Source organism: Rhinolophus ferrumequinum, chromosome X, assembly GCF_004115265.2.
Source record: "Rhinolophus ferrumequinum isolate MPI-CBG mRhiFer1 chromosome X, mRhiFer1_v1.p, whole genome shotgun sequence".
NCBI lineage: Eukaryota > Metazoa > Chordata > Mammalia > Chiroptera > Rhinolophidae > Rhinolophus > Rhinolophus ferrumequinum.
The window spans coordinates 3,721,973-3,743,286 of NC_046284.1; the positions used below are offsets into that span (position 1 = coordinate 3,721,973).

General features: G+C 38.1%; 1 protein-coding gene across 5 annotated transcripts in view; it reads left to right on the forward strand.

The window, feature by feature from the left end:
* Positions 1 to 21,314, forward strand: part of OPHN1 (oligophrenin 1) — a 301,975-nt gene that overhangs the window by 74,827 nt on the left and 205,834 nt on the right. For all 5 annotated transcript variants that reach the window (XM_033108306.1, XM_033108316.1, XM_033108323.1 and 2 more), the window contains exon 3: positions 16,717 to 16,812. In XM_033108306.1, the coding sequence (XP_032964197.1) occupies positions 16,717 to 16,812 (96 nt within the window). The remainder of the gene's footprint in view (positions 1 to 16,716; positions 16,813 to 21,314) is intronic.

Below are 21,314 nucleotides of genomic sequence, written 5' to 3' on the forward strand. Positions count from 1 at the left end.
TTTTTGATGTGTTTTCTGCCAATCTTTTTCTCTAAGCAGATCATAAATTTCGTAGATAATTGTGATTATTTTGATAAATGTTTAATAAACTGCTTCTTTTATTATTTCTTTTCAATCTCATGTTTCATTATCCCCCAATGGGTTTCTTGCTTCTGTTCATGTAGCTACTCTCTTCTCTCTCCAATCCGTCTTCCACTTTCACACTTGCTGGTTCCCGCCTGAAAACTTAATTAGATGTTCTTCTTTCTGCCAGCTATGCCCTGCACCTTCACTAACTTTGTTCTTCTTTAAAACCTGCCCTAAAACCAGCATTCAGAACAAGTTCTGCAGGGTTGAATCCGTCTTCTCCACCTTGTTCTTCAAACACTGGTGGAGATGAAATTCGATGGTTAAGCTGGAAGATAGTCCTTTCCTGTCTTTTCCAGAGACTCGTGTGCCTGGCACATAGTAGGTGCTCAGTAAATGTTAATGTCTTCCCTGCTCCTACCCTATTGAGATCACACAGCTGGAAATTGGCAGCATCAAGGACCAGATTCCATATCTACCGCCTCCAAGCTGACATGTATTGATGGGTAACACTGTCACAGTTGGGTTGTTGAAAATACCCTTTATCTCCAAATCCATGTGGCTTTTCTCTGTTACCAAAATTCCTTGCAAAATTAATGTTCCCCACATGTTAGTTTGACTGACCGACTGACCCAGGGCCCAGTGGTTCCTTGCTTTGGAACTTCTCCCAGGCTTACCTGGACAACTTCTTAGCAGAGCTAGGAACAGAATTCATAACTTAATTTAGGGTTCACAGAATCATAGGATCTTAGAACCAGAAGAAACCTTTGAAGTCATCTAGTGCAGTCCCCTGTTTTACTGATGAAGGAAATGGGGCCCAAGGTCAGTTAGCTGTAAATGGCAGAGAGAGTACTAGGAGCTCAGGCCTCCTGCCATTTGCACTAAATATCAGTAGAGAATATGTCCAGGTAGGAGTTAGGGGTAGGTGAAGGAGACGGGTTTTGGATACTCCTTTTTCTGACATATCAAAGCAGCTATCAAATTGAGAAATGTCAAGTGGCCCACAAAACTGCAGTTGCTTTTTACACTCTAGTCTCGTGTTGTATAAACATATGAGAGGTTATCTCAAGGTAGTCAAAAGGAACTTGGATTGCTTTCCCAGAAGAATTCTCTGGACAGAAATTGAGATTCCATCGCCAGCTTTCCACAATGAACACAATTTGGATATAGTGGTTTAGGGGCTTATTCCTTCATAAAAATAGTAACATTCCCAGCACGCAGCACTTTGGTGAAGACAGCTGGTGTTGGTGGGAAAAGTTCTGGCTTGGGGTTCACTCCTGCTACTGCTAGAACTCACTGTGGACTTTCCATAAGGCCCTTCCCCCTTTCTGGGCCTCGGTGTCTCCTTACGTAAAACCAGAGGTAACACTAGTTCCTCTCACGGGTCTCTCCCTGTGCTGATACCCTAGGTTCTGAGAGCATTTGGCCCTTCTCAGCCATCTGCTGCTTCCATCAAGGCGCCCGTTCTCTCCATATTATCCACTTAGATTGTTTCCTGTTACAGGCTAGTGGACATGCCATGCTTTCATTTCTGCAGACCCTTTGTTTTCTCTCGAATTCCACAGTTGTTTCTTTGCTTGTTCATTCTCATCAAACTCTATTGTTCTCCTATTAATAGAGGTTTGTCTTCTTGGTCACCTCTCTCCTCAGCTCATCAGTTCTGAGGACTATGCCTTCCATTCATTCTGTGCTCTGAGGACTGCACTCCTGTTTTATTTAGGCTGCGACGCCTCCAGATATTGCAGTATGTATATTTCAAGGCTATGCCATTTGCACCTCTGCTGATAACAGTCTATGTGGTTTCTTTAAAAAGGGTATTTATTTATTTACTATTAAAATGTTATTATAATAACATTGAAAATATTTTTACCCCAAAGCTTAGCTTTTTTATTTTTCTATGTTCTTGTTCAATTTTATCCTTACATGTTTTTATTGTTGTTGTATTTTATTTTGTTTTTCCTGAATTAATGTCTTTGATGGTTGAACCTTATGTGTTTTATATATTTGTTTTTGGATCCCCCCCCGCCCGAGTATAAAGGTAATGTAACTACACAAAAGTGCTTGGAAAATAAGAAAACAAATTACTCAGCATGCTACCACTCCACTTCAGCCACTATTAATATTATGATATACAAAAACGAACAATTCAAGTAAAAATGGACAGAGGAGCTGAATAGATATTTTTTCCAAAGAACACGTATGAGTGGCCAACAGGTACATGAAAAGATACACAACGTCACTAATCATCAGAGAAATGCAAATCAAAACCCCAATGAAATATCACCTCACACCTGTTAGACTAGCAGCTATCATTGAAAAGATGAGAGATAACAAATGCTGTCCAGGATATGGAGAAAAGGGAACCCTTGTACTCTGTTGGTGGGAACGTAAATTGTTGCAGCCATTATGGAAAACAGTATGGAGGGTCCTCAAAGAAATTAAAAATTGAAGATGTGATCCAACAATTCCACTTCTGGGTATTTATCCAAAGAAAACAAGATCACTATCTTGAAGAGGTATCTGCCACCCCTATGTTCACTGCGGCACTATTTATAATAGCCAAGGTATGGAATCAACCTAGGTGTCCATTGGCAGATAAATGGATAAAGATATGATTACTTCTATCTCTCTGTCTGTCTCTATCATATCTCTATCTCTACCATATTTCTATCTATATCTTTATCTACCTATCATCTATCTGTCTATCTCTCTGTCTATCCATCTACACACACACACACACACACACACACACACACACACACTGAAATATTATTCAGCCACAAAAAAGAACAAAATCCTGCCATTTGCAACGACATGGATGGACCTTGAGGGTATTATGCTAATAACAAAAGTCAGGAAGAGAAAGACAAATACTGTATGATCTCATTATACGTGGAATCTAAAAACCCATGCTCAGAACATATTGATGGTTGCCAGAGATGGGGTGGTGCGGTGGTGTGCAGGATGGTGGGAGAATGGGGTGGTGGGGGAAAATGGGTGAGATGGTCAAAAGGTACAAAGTGAAAAAATGGCATATTTCATTCCAGATTGTTTAAATGTAGTTATTGTATCAATACAATTTTGAGGGGTTTCATTAACTTCATATTTTTAAATAATTGTGTATTTATGGACTGGTTGCAAAAATAGTACAAAGAATTCCTATATAAATTTTATACTCTTCACCTAGCTTCTTCAAATGTTAACATTTCTCACACATGTTTTATCCCTCTCCGTCCCCCGCCCTCTCTCCCTCTCTGAAATGTTTGAGAGTTACTTGCAGACAGGATATGCCCCTTTAACTCTAAATATAATACTTCAGTGTGTGTTTCCTTTGTAAACTTTTAAGCCTGTGTGCATTTGTAAGGCGTCATTGTGAGCTAGGAGAACTATAATTTATTTAGCATCTGTTCTGGGCCAGGAACTCTGTATACATTATGTCATTTAGTCCTTAACCACTTTACAAGTAATTATAGAATTATTTAGCAATCCAATTTATTTTCCAACTGTACTAGAATCCAAACATTGAAATCCAGCTTCATCAGAATCCATCTATATCAAAATCTAACTACATACAAATCCAGTGTTATCACAATCCAGCAGGAGAGCTAGAGGAAGAATGGTGTTTACTAAAAGACTGCGGGCATTTGGTTGCACTCTCCCACCTCCTCCCCAAGGAAAGCACACAGCCAGATCTTGTCCTGTCAGTAGCTAGCTCTGACATTGCACTAGCTACTTCTGTGATGTAGGGAAATCGTGCTTCCTCCCTGGGCTTCAGTCTTTTCAGAGTAAGCAGTTTTACCAAAAATAGCTTTAAAATTGCCTTCCGACTATAGTCTGTTAGTTGAAGGTGTGCTGTAGGTGTGAAATTTAGTGTTTGTTAAAGCTGTAAGAACTGTTTTCCTGGTGAGCTTCAAGAAGTAGAGAAGCAGCTATCTTTCTAGGTTGGATTAACTATCAGCATCAATACATATAAGATTATGACTGACTGGATTATATGGCACCAGAGTAGAAAATGCTAGTTAAATTAGAGTAATTTTCCCTGTCAATATGGGTCCTTAGGAGTGTGTTTAGAGGCCCTCAAAGTCAGGGGAGGGGGTCATTCTCAAATTAAGGACAGTTATTTGTTTTTTGGTAGAGAGGTACTCACTGTGAATGTGAACGTTTTATTTTTTTAATTAAAGTTTATTGGGGTGACAATGGTTAGTAAAGTTACATAGATTTCAGGTGTACAATTCTGTATTACATCATCTATAAATCCCATTGTGTGTTCACCACCCAGAGTCACTTGTGAACATTTTATGTACTTTGTCACAGTCCTTTCATGTGTGTGGTACGAGTGTGTGTGTATGTGTGTACACGTGTGTATGCTTTGAAGCCCCAATCTCATTGGCTCCATATCACTTCATATCACACTTACATCCATTTTTTGGCCACCATTATATGTAACATAATTGTAATTTAACAGGGGCTAGAGTGTGAACTTGAAGTTGCAGCATTTTGGTTCCTTTCTCTGCAAGTTTTAATGGACCTAGAAGCTAGCCAGTAATGGAATAGTCAGTCTCTGAAGAATTTTGTCTTCCTGTGCTAAAGAGACAGATCTGACCCCAAAGGACATTTGCTGTTGTTCCTGCATCAAGACAGCAGAATCTGTTTCCTTCACTTGCTGGAGGTCTGTATATAGTGTCCAGGTCAGAAATGTGCAAACTGGAGAGAATTTTTATAAGAGTTTATTTGAGCCAAACTAACAACGGGGAGTACGCTCTCAAATGCTCTGGACAATAACAGTTTGCAGTGTTTTTTTCTAATGCGTTTTAAATTAAGGAGGGCACATAAGGAAGATGGCATGGAGGTGTGAAAAAGCAAGGTGGGGTATTATTGTATCGCTGGATCCTTCATAAGAGGATGTGCTCTCTTGAGGCTGGTTATGGCTTATTTCAAAGGCGAGTTAACCATGCATAGGGTTGCTTAAGGCAATGATAAGCCTTTTACTAAAAAGTTCCATGCCTGGGCCCTAACAACTCACCATGACCTGCCCAGTGATGAATTTATAATTAGACCCCCCTGCGAGGTTACTTTCCATAGGACCCTTTTGTCCATCCACGATAGGCATAGCAGCAGCCTATGTTCTGAGCATTTGAAGGCTTTAACCTCTCTGATTTGTTTTCATTTTCTACCAATGACCAATGAGAGTAGTCTTTTGCAGAATCTCTGCCAAGGAGAACTAAAGATTTCCCTTGGGAATCAGAGAAGGGTCCAGTACTCAGTCAATCTGAAAAAGGCGAGCTTTTCAGATGTTAATAAGTCGAAGCAGAACCCAGGAAGCTCAGCGGTCTGTGGGTAGATTAAATACCCAAGCAGTATAACCTTTCCATGGCCTGTAGCCAGGTTCTTACTATGGGTGATAAGTTTTAAAAAGGATCACAAAGGTACAATTTTCCCCAGAGGGCATCACTTTGAACTTGGAATTCAGTACTACTTCCAAAAGGCACAGCGAGCAAAAAGGCACTGGCAAGACTAGGCGCCTATATGGGTGCCAGGTTTTCACTTTTGCTTAGAGGTTCTCTCTGTGTCCCTAACCCCAGCTGCTAGTGCGTGCTGAACTGCCAGTTGCTGCCACAAACATCATGTAAGAAACTTGGTGAAAAAACAATTCTCTGCTTTGGAAAGAACACAGGCGTCACAGGGAAAAGCCAGTTATTATTGTGAGGGAGGAGCAAACTTTCCTCTAGGTTCTTTCGGCTGGTCTAATGATGAAATAATGAGGCAAATTAGCAAGAGAAAATAACCAAATTTAATACATAAGTATGGGAACCCGTCATACATAAGACAGAGACCCCAGAGCAGCAGAGGTAGAGATAGAAAGGGGATTGAAGCACCCTATTGATGGGTGAAAAGACACAGAGATAGCTAGCTAGCTGGTTAGATCATAAAATTGTTTTATATATTTAGAATACTTTCAGATACACCATTGAACTTGATTTTTGCGCTCAGCATATTCCTTTTAGATGTCTCAATATTTCCATGTTGATACATATTGATGTAATTCATTTCACTTTTAATACTGAATAGCATACTTTTATTATGAATATTGTTGGGAAAAATTAAAAGTAAAATATCCTCCTAACCCAGGAAATCCTTTTCATAAATGTAGAAAGAAAGAAAACAGTTGTACTGTTGAATAAGCATTAACTGAACTGGGATGTAGATGACTGAGATTGCAAAGACAGAAATAAATGTCACCCTTTTATCAAATAACCAAGCAGACACAACCCATTATGTACATATTCCAAGATAAACCGTAACTTGTCCTTAAGTAACATGACTTGAGGGTGCTGTTCGCTAGACATTGTTCATCCAAAATGCACCTGGGATTTAAAGTAGCCCTGGGTTAGTTAATTGCCTTTATCAAGAGATAGCTCTCATGCCCTTACGAAAAGTGCCCCTGGGTTGTAATACTGGCAGGAGGCATATTGTTTGTTTGTTTGTTGTTTTTAGAGTCCACATATAATGAGATCACACAGTATTTGTCTTTCCCTTAGATAGCTCACTTCGCATAATGCCCTCAAGGTTCATCCATATTGTTGCAGATGGCAAGATTTCCTTCTTATAGTGACTTTCTTGTACATTGCTTATTCACCAATATTTTGTTTAGGGATTTTGCATCTACATGGGTGAGACAGGTCTATAATTTTCTTTTTTATCATTCACGCATTCAACAAGTATTTATTGAGTCCATACTGTTTCATGTACTATTCTAATAAATGTGGATAGAGCAGTGAATAAAATAGATAAAAATCCTTCCTCTCATGAGACTTATACTAGGGAGAAGACAGACTATAAACAAGATAATTAATTAAACATATAGTGTGTTAGACATTGGCAAATATTAATGATAAAATATAAGCAGGAATGGGGTAGGGTGTGTGTATATGTGTGTATGGGGGGTATGCAGAAGGCTCTCTGTCGTGACATTTCAGCAAAGACATCTGGGGGAGGTGAAGTTATAATGACCCCGAAGTGGTCATGTCTCTGGTGGGTTCAAGGAACAGAAAGGAAGCCTTGTGGCTAAAACTGGTTTTGCTGTCAGATCAATAAATATTAGACTGGTACAAGAATAATTGTGGTTTTTGCAATTTTTTTTACCCTTTTAAACCGCAATTACATTTTGCATCAACCTAATAATTGGATAGGTTTCCCTCTTTTTAAAAACATTATTTTGAAATACTTACAGGTTCACAAGAAATTGCAAAAGTAGTACAGAAATGTCTCTTGTACCTTTCTTTCAGTTTATTCCAATGGTTACATCTTACATAATTATAATACAATCGCAAAACCAGGAATCTGACATTGGTACAATGAATATGTATAGTACTCTGCATTTTATCACGTGTAGACTTGTGTGACTGTAACTTCAGTCAACACATAACTAGTCTGTTATCACAGATATCTACTTCATGCTACCCATTTATAGTGCACACAGAATGGGAAGTGATACCATTGTTTTCAGCCACCAAATTTGTGGTAATTTTTTATGGTAGCAACTGGAAAATGAATACATTAGTTTATCTCAGTATGTTTCATGGGGATGCTTGAAAAGAATGTGTGTCCTGCTGATGTTAGGTGGAGGGTTACGTAACTGCGGATTAGATTATCTGTGTTGATGGTATCCTTGCATTCTTTTTATTTTTACTTTATTTTTTTTCCATGGTAGTATCATTCTTCACATTTTGCTTCTGAGCTCTGTCATTTCTTTTTTTTTTTCCTTCTGTTGTCGCCCCTTGAACTCACAGTCTACGTGTAACAGCTTTTATTCCCTTAGGTAGGCTGTCAATGGCTGGATGTCTTCTATGGACTGAAAACAGAGGGTTGAGGAAGAATACACTCATTTATATATGAGCTAGATTCAAAAGGAACCCGTATGGGATAAAAACAAAGATAACATAGAAGCAATAAAGAGAGAATGAGGAAAACAAGCAGCAGAAGAACAGAAATTGTTACTATAGAGCAGATAAAAATGTTGAACCATATATTGCACTATGACCATATATTGCACTATGGATTAGAAAAATAGTGAAGCAGTTCCGTGTATAAAAATGAGCACAAAGCTGTTATCGTTGCATTCTTTACCCTTGCTAATTTTCTGTCCAGTTCTATCAATTGTTGAGAGAGGAGCGATTTGTGTCTTTCTTCTTAAGGTTCTATCAGTGTTTGCTTCTTGTATGTTGAACGTCTTATGCATACATGTTTAGAAACGTCTTCTTGGTGGATTCCTTTATCATTATCCATGGTTATTTCTTTTTGCTCTGATTGATACTTTAATTGATATTAATATGTTCATCCCTGCTTTTTAAAAATTAATGTTTGCATAGTACCTTTTTACATCCCTTTATTTTCAATGTGCTTATATTGTTTTAAAGGAATTTCTTCTAGATATCATATAATTGCATTTTTCTTATTCTATCAATCCCTTTCTATCAATCTAATTCATTTGTGTATTTAGAGCACTTATATGTAATATAATTATATGTTAGTGCTTAAGTCTGTCATTTTATACTTCTTTATTTGTTTTCTCTATTTACGTTTCTATGTTTTTTTGCTGGATATTCTCTGGGTTACTTGAACTTATTTTAGAATTCCATTTTCATTTATTCGTAATGGTTTTGAGTGTATCTCTTTTTTAAAAAAAACCTAATTATGATAAAATACACATAACATAAAATTTACCACCTTAAGAATTTTTAAGTGTGTTCAGTAGTGTTAAGTATTTTCACATTGTTGTGTAACCAGTCTGGATAATGTTCATCTTTCCAAACGGAAACTTTATACCTATTACCTAACAGCAGTCCATTTCCCCTCCCCCTTCAGCCCTGGCAGCTACCATTCTTTCTGTTTCTATGAGTTTTACTACTTTCCATACCTTATATAGGTGATATCAAACATTGTCCTTTTGTGGCTGGCTTATTTCATGTAGCATGGTGTCCTCAAAGTTCATCCATGTTGTAGGATGTATCAGAATTTCCTTCCTTTTTAAGGCTGAATAATATTCCAGTGTATGTTTGTATCACGTTTTCTTTATCCATTAATCTGGTGATGGACACTTGGGTTGTTTCCACCTTTTGGCCATTGTGAATAACATGGGGGTGCAGATATATCTTTGAGACCCTGCTTGAGTGTATCTCTTTGTAGATTTTTTTTAGTTGTTGTTCTAGGTATTATATTTGTAAATATAGTTATATATTATATTTGCATACACATATATGTTTGTAAAGATACCAGGGGTGCCAAAAAAATGCATACAAGTGGACACTTTGGTCAACGCTGCTTAAGCAGTAGTTCGCTGTCATCAGAAGTGTCTAGAGGCTGACAGTAACCACTTTGAGCACCTCTTGTAATTGCAGAAGTCAAACGTGACTTGTATTCACCTTTTGCTATCGGTATATATTGAGTATTACAATTTTAATACAGTTTTCCTTTCTTAAAATGTGTATACATTTTTTTGGCACCCTCTGTGTGTGTGTGTGTGTGTGTGTGTGTGTGTGTGTGTGTGTGTGTATTCTGGATGCAAGTCCCTTTAGATATATTCTTTTCACTTTCATGATTGTGTGCCTTGAACTACGAAAGTGTTTTAATTCTGATAAAGTTCAGTGTGTCTATATTTTCTTTTGTCACTTGTGCTTTTGGTGTTATAATTATGAAGGCTTTGACACACTCAAGGTTATGAAAAGTCCTGCTTATTTTTTATTAAGAGAGTTTTATATTTTAAGTTATGTTAAGGTCTATAATACATTTTGAGTATTGCTATGAAGAAGAGGTCCAACTTTCGTCTTCTGCGTGTCAATACCTAGTGATCCCAGCATCGTTTCCTGAAAAGACTTTTCTTTCTCCATTGAGTTTCCTTGGCAGCCTTGTCGAAACATCAATAGACCGTGAATGAAAAGGGTTTATTTAAAGACTCTCAACTCTATTCTATGGATCAGTGTTTCTATCCTCATGCCCATGCCACACTGTCTTTATTTCTATGGATTTGTAGTAAAATTTCAAATCAAGAAGGTTGAGTCTTCTAACTTTGTCCTTCTTTCTCATGATTCTCATGACTGTTTTGGGTCCCCTGCATTTCTGTATGAATTTTAGGATTTTTGTCAATTTCTGAAAAAGAGGCAGCTTGGGTTTTGTAGGGCATGGGTTGGATCTGTAGATCAATTTGTGGCTTAGTGCCATCTTAACAATATTAAGTATTCTGATTCATGGACATGGGATGCTTTTCCATTTTACATATTCTTTTTTTTTTTAAGATTGTATTGGGGAAGGGGAACAGGACTTTATTGGGGAACAGTGTGTACTTCCAGGCCTTTTTTCCAAGTCAAGTTGTTGTCCTTTCAGTCTTAGCTGTGGAGGGTGCCGTTCAGCTTCAAGTTGTTGTCCTTTCAGTCTTAGTTGTGGAGGGCGCAGCTCAGCTCCAGGTCCAGTTGCCGTTGCTAGTTGCAGGGGGCGCAGCCCACCATCCCTTGCGGGAGTCGAACCGGCAACCTTGTGGTTGAAAGCCCGTGCTTCAGCCAACTGAGCCATCCGGGAGCTCAGCGGCAGCTCAGCTCAAGGTGCCGTGTTCAATCTTAGTTGCAGGGGGTGCTACCCACCATCCCTTGCGGGACTTGAGGAGTTGAACCGGCAACCTTGTGGTTGAGAGCCCACTGGCCCATGTGGGAATCGAACTGGCAGCCTTCGGAGTTAGGAGCATGGAGCTCTAACCGCCTGAGCCACCAGGCCGGCCCTATTTTAGATATCCTTTAATTTATTTTAAACATGTTTTCTAATTTCCAATGTAGAGTCTTACACTTTTGTTAAATTCATTCCTCTGTATTTCATTTGTTAATGCAATTGTAAGTAGAATTGTTTTCTTAATTCATTTTGAATTGTTCATTGATAATGTATAGAAATACAATTGATTATTGTATATTGATCTTGTATCCTATAACATGCTAAACTAGTTTTCTAGTTCTAATAGTATTTTTGTGGCTACCTTAGGCCTTTCTATATATAAGATCATGTTATCTGCAAATAGAGATAGCTTCACTTCTTCTCTTCCAATGTGGATGCCTTTTATTTCTTTTCCTGACTGAATTCTCTTGGCTACATTGTCCAGTAGAATGCCAAATAGAAGTGGTGAGAGCTTAGCATACATTCTTGTCTTCGTCTTGGCCTTAGTGAAAATGCATTTAGTCATTCATCATTGAGTATGATGTCACCTGTAGGTCTTCTGTAGATGGCCTCTGTCAGGGTCCCTCTTATTTCTAGTTGAGTGTTTTCATCATGAGTGGGTGTTGGATTTCATCAAATTTTTCTGCATCTATTGAGATGGTAAATTAATATTAATTCTCTTAATGTAGTTTGTTATACTGAGTGATTTTTATACGTTAAATCACCCTTGTATTCCTGCAGTAAATACTACTTGCTCCTGGTGGATAATTCTTTTATATGTTGGATTTAGTTTGCTAGTATTCTGTTAAGTATTTTTGCATCTGTATTCATAAGGGGTATTGGTCTGTGGTTTTCTTTTTTTTATGATGTCCTTGTCTGGTTTTGGTATTGGGACGATACTGAACTCATAGAATTGGTTGAATAATGTTCCTGCCTATTTTATTTTTTGAAAATTCTGTGGAGGATTAGTGTTAATTAGTGTAATGATTTTTCTTCATTCTTTTTTCTTTCTGTTCCATTGACTGATTTATCTCGGTTGATCTGTCTTTAAGTTCATGGATTGTACTTGTTCAATTATTGTACTTTTTAACTACAGAAATTTTAGTTGGTTGTTTTTAAATTACCTCCAACTCTTTATTGATATTCTATATTCAGTGAGACATGGTTCTCATTCTTTCCTTGAGTTCTTTAGACATGGTTTCCTTTAATTCTTTGAACATATTTAAATAGCAAATTTTAAAAGGAATTAAAAAGTACAAATTGGTGGTTACAAAAGAGTCACAGGGATGTAAAGTGCAATATTGGGAATATAGCCAGTAATATTGTCATAATATGGTGTCAGATAGGTACTAGATTTATTGGGGTGAGCACCTTGTAAGTTATATAAATATCTAATCACTATATTGTACACCTGAAACTAATGTAATATTGTATGTCAACTGTTATTGAAAATTTTAAAAATTAAAAAAATAACTTTGTTTAGTAAGTCCAATGTCTGGGTTTCCTCATGGACAGTTTCTATTGATTACGTTTTTTTCCTTGAGTATGGGCTGATATTTCCTGTGCTTTTGTGTATCTCCTAATTCTTTTTTTGTTGTTGAGACATGTACATTTAAAGTAATATAACATGTGAACTCTGAAAATTAGATCCTCTCCCTTTCCCCAGGGTTTGTTGTGTGTTGCTGTTTGCTTGTTATTTAACCTCCTGGACTAATTCTGTATTAAGGTCAGCATCTTTTGTTGTGTGAAGCCACTGAAGCCTTTGGTGGATTACCTTAGTGTTCAGATCACGATTGGACAGTGATTTCATGAAGCATTTGGAACCAGTAAGTCTCCCAGCCTTTGCTGAAGGGCTCTGTGTGTGTATTCTGGCATGCCTTCAACATTTAGCCAGGTAGTTTACAACTCTGCCTTAATTTACCATTCTCTCCCTGCTTGTGCAGGGTCTCAAGGTCAGCCAGAAGTGAGAGCTTAGGGCCTTCTTAAGTCTCTCGCAAGCATACACACAGCCTGGGGTGTGCATACATTCCTGTGCCTGTACCCGTCTTTGTAGATTTCTAGGAATAGGTTGCAGCTTTGCAGGCCCTCTATGGGAATGCCATTCTCCAATTTGTCATTCTTTTTATCCCAAGTGCTTTGGTCAACCTCTTGATAACTTCAACCCTTACATCACCTCAGACCAACACAATTTTGAATAACTTGAGATGAGTGCTTTTGACAAATAGCCCAGTGACAGCGCTGTTTACACAGAATGAGCTTTGGTCAGGACAAAGGCAAGCCCTAAGAATGGGCCTGTCAAAATGAACAAACAGTGATAATAATTTGAGAGTGGGGCCTTGTGAAACTCCCATCCAGTTCTGTCTTCTCCTCCAGGGGCTGCCAGCCTGTTGGTTTTCACAGCCACTGTGGTTGTGAGGCTGTTGGTTTTCAGTGCTGCTGTAGAGCGGGGGAGAGGGTGATTTGATTAGGTTAACTTAATGTACCATACAGTTCACTATTCCTGTCAAGATTCAGTCTTTTGTCTTGATCACAGTCCTCAGATTGTTAAGCTTTCGTTAATTTAGAGAATGTTTGTAATACACATATATGACAAAAACTTGTGTCCAGAATTTATAAAGAAATTTTGCAGCTCAAAAATAATAAGACAAACAACCAAATTATAAAATGGGAAAGAATTCAAACATATGCTTCATGAAAAAAAATATTACAAGTGTCCAATAAGTATATACTAAGATAGCACTATTATTACTCAGGAAAGTGCAAATTAAAACTGCAGTGAGATATTACTACACACCCAGTAGAATGGTTAAAATTAAAAAGTATGTGGATCAACTGAAATTCATTGGACCACTAGGTATTTACTTGGGAGAAATGAAAACATGTGTCCCAGAAAGGCTTATACATGAATGTTTTAAACAGCTTTATTGATAATAGGGAAAAACTAGACACATCACAAATATTCACGAATAGGTGAATGAATGAATGATGGCATATTTAACCAATGGAATACTACACAGCAACAAAAAATGAATTTCTCATAGATGTATTTACAAGACACTGTGCAGACCAAAATAAGTTAGACGTAAAAGAGTATATTCTGTATGATTTAAAAAAGTAGTGATTAAAAGAAAATTGGTATCTATAACATTAGTTAATTAATTAACTAATTAAGCCTCTTTATATTCTACCTCATTCCCACAAAACTTCAATTGCCTAAAAAGCATTACCCAACTACATTCTAGAATGAGTAAGGAAAAGGTGAGGGAAAAACATCATAGAGGACACATGAATAAATAAGAAGGTGGTAGAGAACCCTCAAAGAAAGTTTGAAAAAATTATGAGATCATGGGTTGGTGGACAGGGATAGAAAAGTATTGGGGAGGATAAAATGATAAACTTACATGGTTTGGAGTAATGCAGTGAATTGTAGGATGATAAGGAAATAAATGTCCCATACATTACAAGCACTTCTCAGTTAGCTATTGACACTTTGCAGTTCAGAAGTTACCAAACTCATTTATCTAAAATATACGAGTCTTCTGGTCAAGGTGGTGGAGTGAGTAAACACTGTACTTGCCTCCTCCTGCAACCACCTCAAAATTACAACTAAACTACAGAACACCCATCATTGAGAATCACCTGAAGTCTAGCTAAACAGAAGTCATATAACAAAGGACACACAGAAAAAGAACGTTGAGGGTGATTCCTAAAATACGTTAGCACAGTATGGACTCTAAGGAGTACTGAAGTTCAGTAAAATTTAAGTTTAAATAAATAAATATAATATATACGAATCTTTCCTGGTACTTTTCTCAGTACAGAGGCAAAATAAGTAAGACCTTTCCATGAAGAGCTGTTAATTTATGGTTGTTCATATTTATGAATGTAATTTGTCGGCATTGTCTCATTTCTTGTTTGTTTATGAGGTAAGAATAGTAATACCTACCTTTGGATAGTTGGGAAGAGTAAATGAAGAAGACACGGTTCTGCATCTGAAATCATGTAATCATGTATGCCAACTGTAATTGAAAAACTTTTGAAAATTAAGAAGTGGTGCAAATAATGAAAAAGGGAATGAATGTAACTCCTTCCTCACTCCATGCCTTCATTTACAAAATACTATAAATGTTGAAAATCGTATTTGTGGTTTCTGAAATGTTGAGGTAATTCTAAAAGAAGAATGATTAATAACTGTACCTTGCTTGGCTCAAGTAAAATTTAAGAAATCCTGATTTGTGTGAATGGGCAACATAGTGGATATTTTTATTTAATTTCCCTGAGTGAAACAGAGAGCACATGGGGAATTCTGGGCTTGTGCTTTTCTTCTGCTGGCCAAGGAGGCCAGACAAAAGCGATTTTTTTTTCCAGACATGGAGCCAGTTTTGTGTTCGCTTTCCTGATGAAATATGGAAGGCAGGCTGTGCATCCTACTCTCACATTTATGTGGCCCAGATTTGAAGTGGGAAATGTGATTCTAAAGTGTGGAAATTAGAGAAAGCATAGTAACTTGGTCTGCAGTTCCCAATCTCTGTAAAATCTTTATTATTATTATTATTTATTATTACTACCAATGATGTGTTCAAAGGGTCAAGGCTCTAAATACTGAAAATAAATACTTCTGGACACGGGACATAAATAAGATGGTGATAAAATTCATGGCAGGTTAATCTGTTCTAGCCAAATATCTGAACACGTTTTGTGTTTGACTGTGATCGCTTAACTGTATAGCTTTTCATTGAAAGGAATAGATGCTGTTTGCATTGTCTCCGTTTCTGTTAGCCTGAGAGCAGAAACTCTCAGTAAGCCTGTGTATCTGATGGATGTGAAGGTGGAGGATGAGGAAACTAGGGAGTGAAAGAAGAAATGAGAACAGGGAACCAAAATAACCAGCAAGCTTGAATTATCCTAGCCGATGCTCTAGTGTGTTACTTTAGTTGGTTAGAACAGTGCTCCTCAAACTTTTAAAAGCATACAAAATCCCCAAGGGATTGTATAAAACCGCAGTTTCTGATGGCAGATCTGGGGTGTGACACAGAAATGTGTACTTCCATCAAGCTCCCATGTGACATTGCTACTGCTGGCCTGGGAACCTCTCTTGGAGTAGCAAGGCTGGAAAGTTGTCCTGACCTCTTGATACAGGTCATGCTTTAAAAATTTCAATAAAGATAACTTGTCAAAGGGGTAGCTAATTATGACTTTATTTTATACCATCATTAAACTTCTGTTTACTAAAATTCAAAATCATTGACCAAAAATAAAAACGTATCTCCTCTGTCCATACCACCCTCAGATTTTTCATTCATTCCCTCCCTAATTTAGGTCCTTTGGTGAATACTCTGTGAATAAGTTAAATTTGTTCCCCTGCCACGTAGTATTCTAACCCAGGCTGTCATCTGGTTAATGCCTAAAAAGTCCAGGTGTTGCCACATTGTCATGGAAAGGCTCCTTTCCATGACATGGAGAGGCAGATGGACCACCTGGCTTCTAGTTCCGACTCTCCCAGCAGGCTCTGGGACCTGGAGCTAATTTTTTCTTTGTAGAATGATTGTCTGTATTTGTTTGGTGATGAAGTGAGAAAACATCTAATCTATTGCCCATAAAGGGCATTCAGCAAATGGTTAAAAAGATGTCCTTAGGACTATAATAAGCAGCTTTAGGTCTTACAATCTTTGAGTTGAACAGGTTAGAGAGGAAGGGATTGAAGATAAAACACGTCTCATAACGTAAAAGAAAGACTGCACTACACTTAAACTGTCTTTTTTCCTCTTTACTTGTGGTTTTGGTTGCTCACATCTACTGACAGTGTGATTTTTTTTTTTTAAACATCATTCCGTGCAAGTTGCTACTGGCTGGGAGGCCTTCCCATTGCTTTTCTCCCATCTGCCCTACCAGAGATGAGGGAATCAGTCAGGGGGCATTCATGTTGACCGTGTCTCCTGTTTCCTTCCTTTGCAGGTTATTCCACAGCTGTTCAGAAATTTTCCCAGACGCTGCAGTCCTTTCAGTTTGATTTCATTGGAGACACTCTGACTGATGATGAGATTAACATTGGTAAGTCTTCAGCTACATGAGACCATATCAAGTCAGGTCTCAGACCACGCAGCCTCCTTCATTTGGATATGCAGAAAATGTGGGCATTGCTAGCCCCTGTGGTCCAATGCCAAGCTCATGGGAGGCTGCTTAAGAAAGATTAAGAAACATTCTTTCCTGGTCCCATTTCTTCCTCACCAAAAGCAATTAAAAGATATCCCTTGAACTTCCATTGAAGCCTTTTACTCAGTAAATCTGCAGGGGAGTTTTTCTTTAAAGAATCTAATACATGAAAATACGTATTTTTCGAAAGGGTAGATTCAAGAGCGATTTTTTTGTTGTTTATTTTCTGAAATGATTCAGAGTAAATTTCCTCCACCAAACACATTCCTTAGAAAGTTTAAAATTTGCATTAGTATATGTACAGCTTTTCAGGCGACAGGAGATTTAAGCCACTTTTATTCCCTTAAGGATTGTCTATGGGTGCTTTTGCGGGGCAACAGTAGCATTGGGTAGCAGTGGCAGGGACTGGATGGCTTTCAAAGCCTAAAATGTTTGGTCTTTGGCCATTTAAGAAAATGTTTGGTGACCACTGAGTTAAAGAGTTAGTGTAAAGCATTTGTTATATGAGAACATTGAACCACAGAACAGTTGTCAATGATCTGATGTCACTGAAGCAAGATAGTAACACATATATACCAGGGGTACCAAAAAATGTATACACATGAGTTGTATTCATCTTTTGTTATGGGTATATATTGAGTATTACAATTTTAATACAGTTTTTTCCTTTCTTAAAATGGTTATACATTTTTTGGCACCCTCTGTTTTTATGAACCCCAGAACTCAAATATAAAAATGTATTATTAGTATTATTTAAAAATTTTTCCATTATAGTTCACATACAATATTATGTTAGTTTCAAGTATGCAACATAATGAATAGACACATATACCTTGCAAAGTGCTCCCCCAATTAGTCTAGGACCCACCTGGCACCTTACATAGTTATTACAATATTATTGACTGTATTCCCCATGCTGTATTTCACATCCCTGTGACGGTTTTGTAACTACCAATTTGTGCTTCTTAATCCCTTCACATTTTTCACCCAGCTCCCCAACCCCCTCCCCTCTGACAACCATCAGTTTGTTCTCTGTATCTATGAGTCTGTTTGTATTTTATTTGTTCGTTTATTTTGTTCTTTAGATTCCACATATAAGTAAGATCATATGGTATTTGTCTTTCTCTGTCTGACTGACTTTACTTAGTCTAATACCCTCTAGGTCTATCCATGTTGTTGCAAATGGTAAGACTTCATTCTTTTTTTATGGTCCAGTAGCATTCCATTTTATATAATATGTGTGTGTCTGTGTGTGTGTATGTGTGTGTGTGTACATATAAAATCTTCTTTATTCAATCATCTATCAGTGGACACCAGCCAACAACCATATCTTGGCTGTTGTAAATAAGACTGTAGTGAACACAGTATTTATCTTTTTGAATTATTGTTTTGGGTTTCTTCAGATAAATACCCAGGAGTGGAATTGTGGGGTCGTAAGGTAGTTCTATTTTCAATTTTTTGAGGAACGTCCAAACTGTTTTCCATAGTGGCTGCACCAGTCTGCAGTCCCACCAACAGTGCACGATGGATCCCTTTTCTCCACATCTTCCGCAACACTTGTTGATCGTTGATTAATTGATGATGGCTGTTCTGAGAGGTGTGAGGTGATATCTCGTGGTGGTTTTTATTTGCATTTCTCTGATGATTAGTGATGTTGAGCATCTTTTCATATGTCTATTGGCCATCTGTATGTCCTCTTTGGAGAAATGTCTCTTCAGGTCCTCTGCCCATTTGTTAATTGGATTTTTAAAAATCTATTTAGTGTCTCTGTGTCTTTATTAGAGCATTTATGTTTACATTTAATGAAGTTATTGATATACTATATGTAGTTATTGTCATTTTATTGTTTTCTGATTGTTTTTGAGTTCTTCATTCCTTTCTTATTCTCTCACTCTCTTCTCTTGTATGTTGATGACTTTCTGTAGTGTTATGTTGGAATCCTTTGTCTTTGTTTCTTTTAAATCTCTTAGATTTTTGGTTAGTGGTTATAATGTGCTTCATATATAACCAAGCTGTGTTCATAGCACTCTATTTTAAGATGTTGGTCAATTATGTTTGACCACATTCTAGAATCACTACTGTTTTTACTCACCCCCTCCACATTTGTTTTTGTAATTATTTTTTACTTTTGTTAGTTTGTGTTTGTTTGTATCCCTTAATTCATTGTCGTAATTACACATGATTTTCCTACCTTTATCTTTTAACCTTTGTACTAGCTTTCTAGTTGGTTGATCCACTGCTCTTATTGTTTGCCATTGTCAGTGAGAAATTTTTTCTGTACTATATTTTCACATTTTTTATCTTTTCTTTTATATTTAAAGAAGTCCCTTTAACATTTCTTCTAATACTGGGTTAGTGGTGATGAACTCCTGGAGCTTTTTCTTGTCTGGGAAATTCTTGATCTCTCCTTCTATTCTCAATGACAGCCTTGCTGGGTAGAACAATCTTGGTTGTAGGTATTTGCTTTTCCTTAGCTGAGTCCACCCTTCTGGTTAGTCATTTGTGGAGCTGGTAGCGTGGTGCTCTTGTGTGTTCTGAAGCTACCTACCAGGTGAGTTGAATCTAGAGCCACTTGGGTAGGTGTCCCATGCAGGCCAAGTTTAGCTCCTGCTTGTGCTAGGCTTGAGGCCACTTTGTAGGAGCTACAATAGAATCTGTGGTTGGTTTCTGCTTATGTTGGGTTTGGGGGTGCTTGGGAGAGTTTGCACTGCAAACCAAGGCTAGCTGCCACTTGTGCTGGGCTTGAAGCTGCTTAGTTGATGCTATGCTCCAGGCCAAGACTGGCTGCCCCTTATGCCAGCCTTGGACCATCTGATGGGAGTCAAATTGCAAGATGAGATTGTTCACCACTTATGCTGGACTTGGAGCCTCTTAGCAAGACCTATAAGGCACACCGAGGATGTCCTCTGCTTGTTTGGGGTTTATGGATCTTTGAGAGATTTTGAAAAGATTTCTGCATGAGCCAAGACAGTCCGCTTGTGTGGAGGAGCCAGTGGAAGATGCTTGGGTGGGGCAAACGAGTTAGTTGGGACAGGTTTTCAGGGAATCACCTGGTTGGGATGAATGTTGTTAGCCAGGTTAATGGAGACCACCAATTTGGCTCCTGCCTGTGCCAGGCCATCTGGGTGGAAGAAGCGCTCAACAAAGGAACTGTGGTGCCTACCCACACTTCTATCCCCAGAGAGAGTTGACCTCACCCCTGCCCCTCCAGTCCTCACCCTGAAGATTGTTTAGTTCCTCCCTGTATGTCCCTGGCATTTTGAGCTACTGCCCCTGCACTGCAGCTTAGAGCGAGTGAGTTTGTGCGCCTGTGCGTGGGCCCTTTAAGAGCAGTACCTCAGTCTGCAGCAGCCCTTTGTTTTTCTCAGACTTAATCCCTGCTGGTTTTCACAGCCAGATGTAAGGGGACTCCTCCTCCTCGTTAGGTACTGGTGTCCTGAGCTGGGGAGCCAGATGTGGGGCTGGGACCTCCACAGCTGGGATATTCCTCCAGATTCCTAATGTCTACATCATAGATGTGGGATCTGCCCGGTCCACGTCTCCACCCTTCGACCAGTCTTGATGTGGCTTCTTCTCCATGTCCTTAGTTATAGGACTTCTGTTCGGCTGGTCTTCAGGTGGTTCTCAATAATGGTTATTCTATAATTTAGTTGTAATTTTGATGTGGTTGTGGAGGAGGTGAGCACAGTTTACCCACTCCACCATCTTGACTGGAAGTCCCCCCAGAGGGAGTATTAAATGTTGCTTGTATTAAATATGAATAATATATAAAGGTATAAAATACTGTATGACCCAGCAATCCCTCTCCTGGGTATCTACCCAAAAAATCTGAAAACATTTCTACATAAAGACACGTGTGTTCACTGCAGCTTTATTTACGGTGGTCAAGACATGGAAACAACCAAAATGACCTTTGATAGATGAATGGATAAAGAAGTTGTGGTATATATACACAATGGAGTGTATTCGGCAGTAAGAAAAGATGATATAGGAACATTTGCGACAACATGGATGGATCTTGAGAGTATGATGCTAAGCGAAATAAGTCAGACAGAAAAAGCAGAGAACCATATGATTTCACTGATATGTGGTATATAAAATTGAAAACAGCTAAGGAACAAGACAAACAAATGAAGAAGCAAAAACTCATAGACACAGAACAGTTTAGTGGTTACCAGAGGATAAGGTGGCACGGGTTGGTAGATGAGGGTAAAATGGATCAAATATATGGTGATGGAAGGAGAAAAAAAATTTCCTAGGATAATAAGTAATAACTTGAGTTAGTTTCTATATTTCTGTGAATTTTAGAATATTCTATTCTCACAAGCACTTGCCTTTAAGTTAAGTTTAACAATACCACCTACAGGTAGAAAATTATCTCAAATTTACAACACATACAC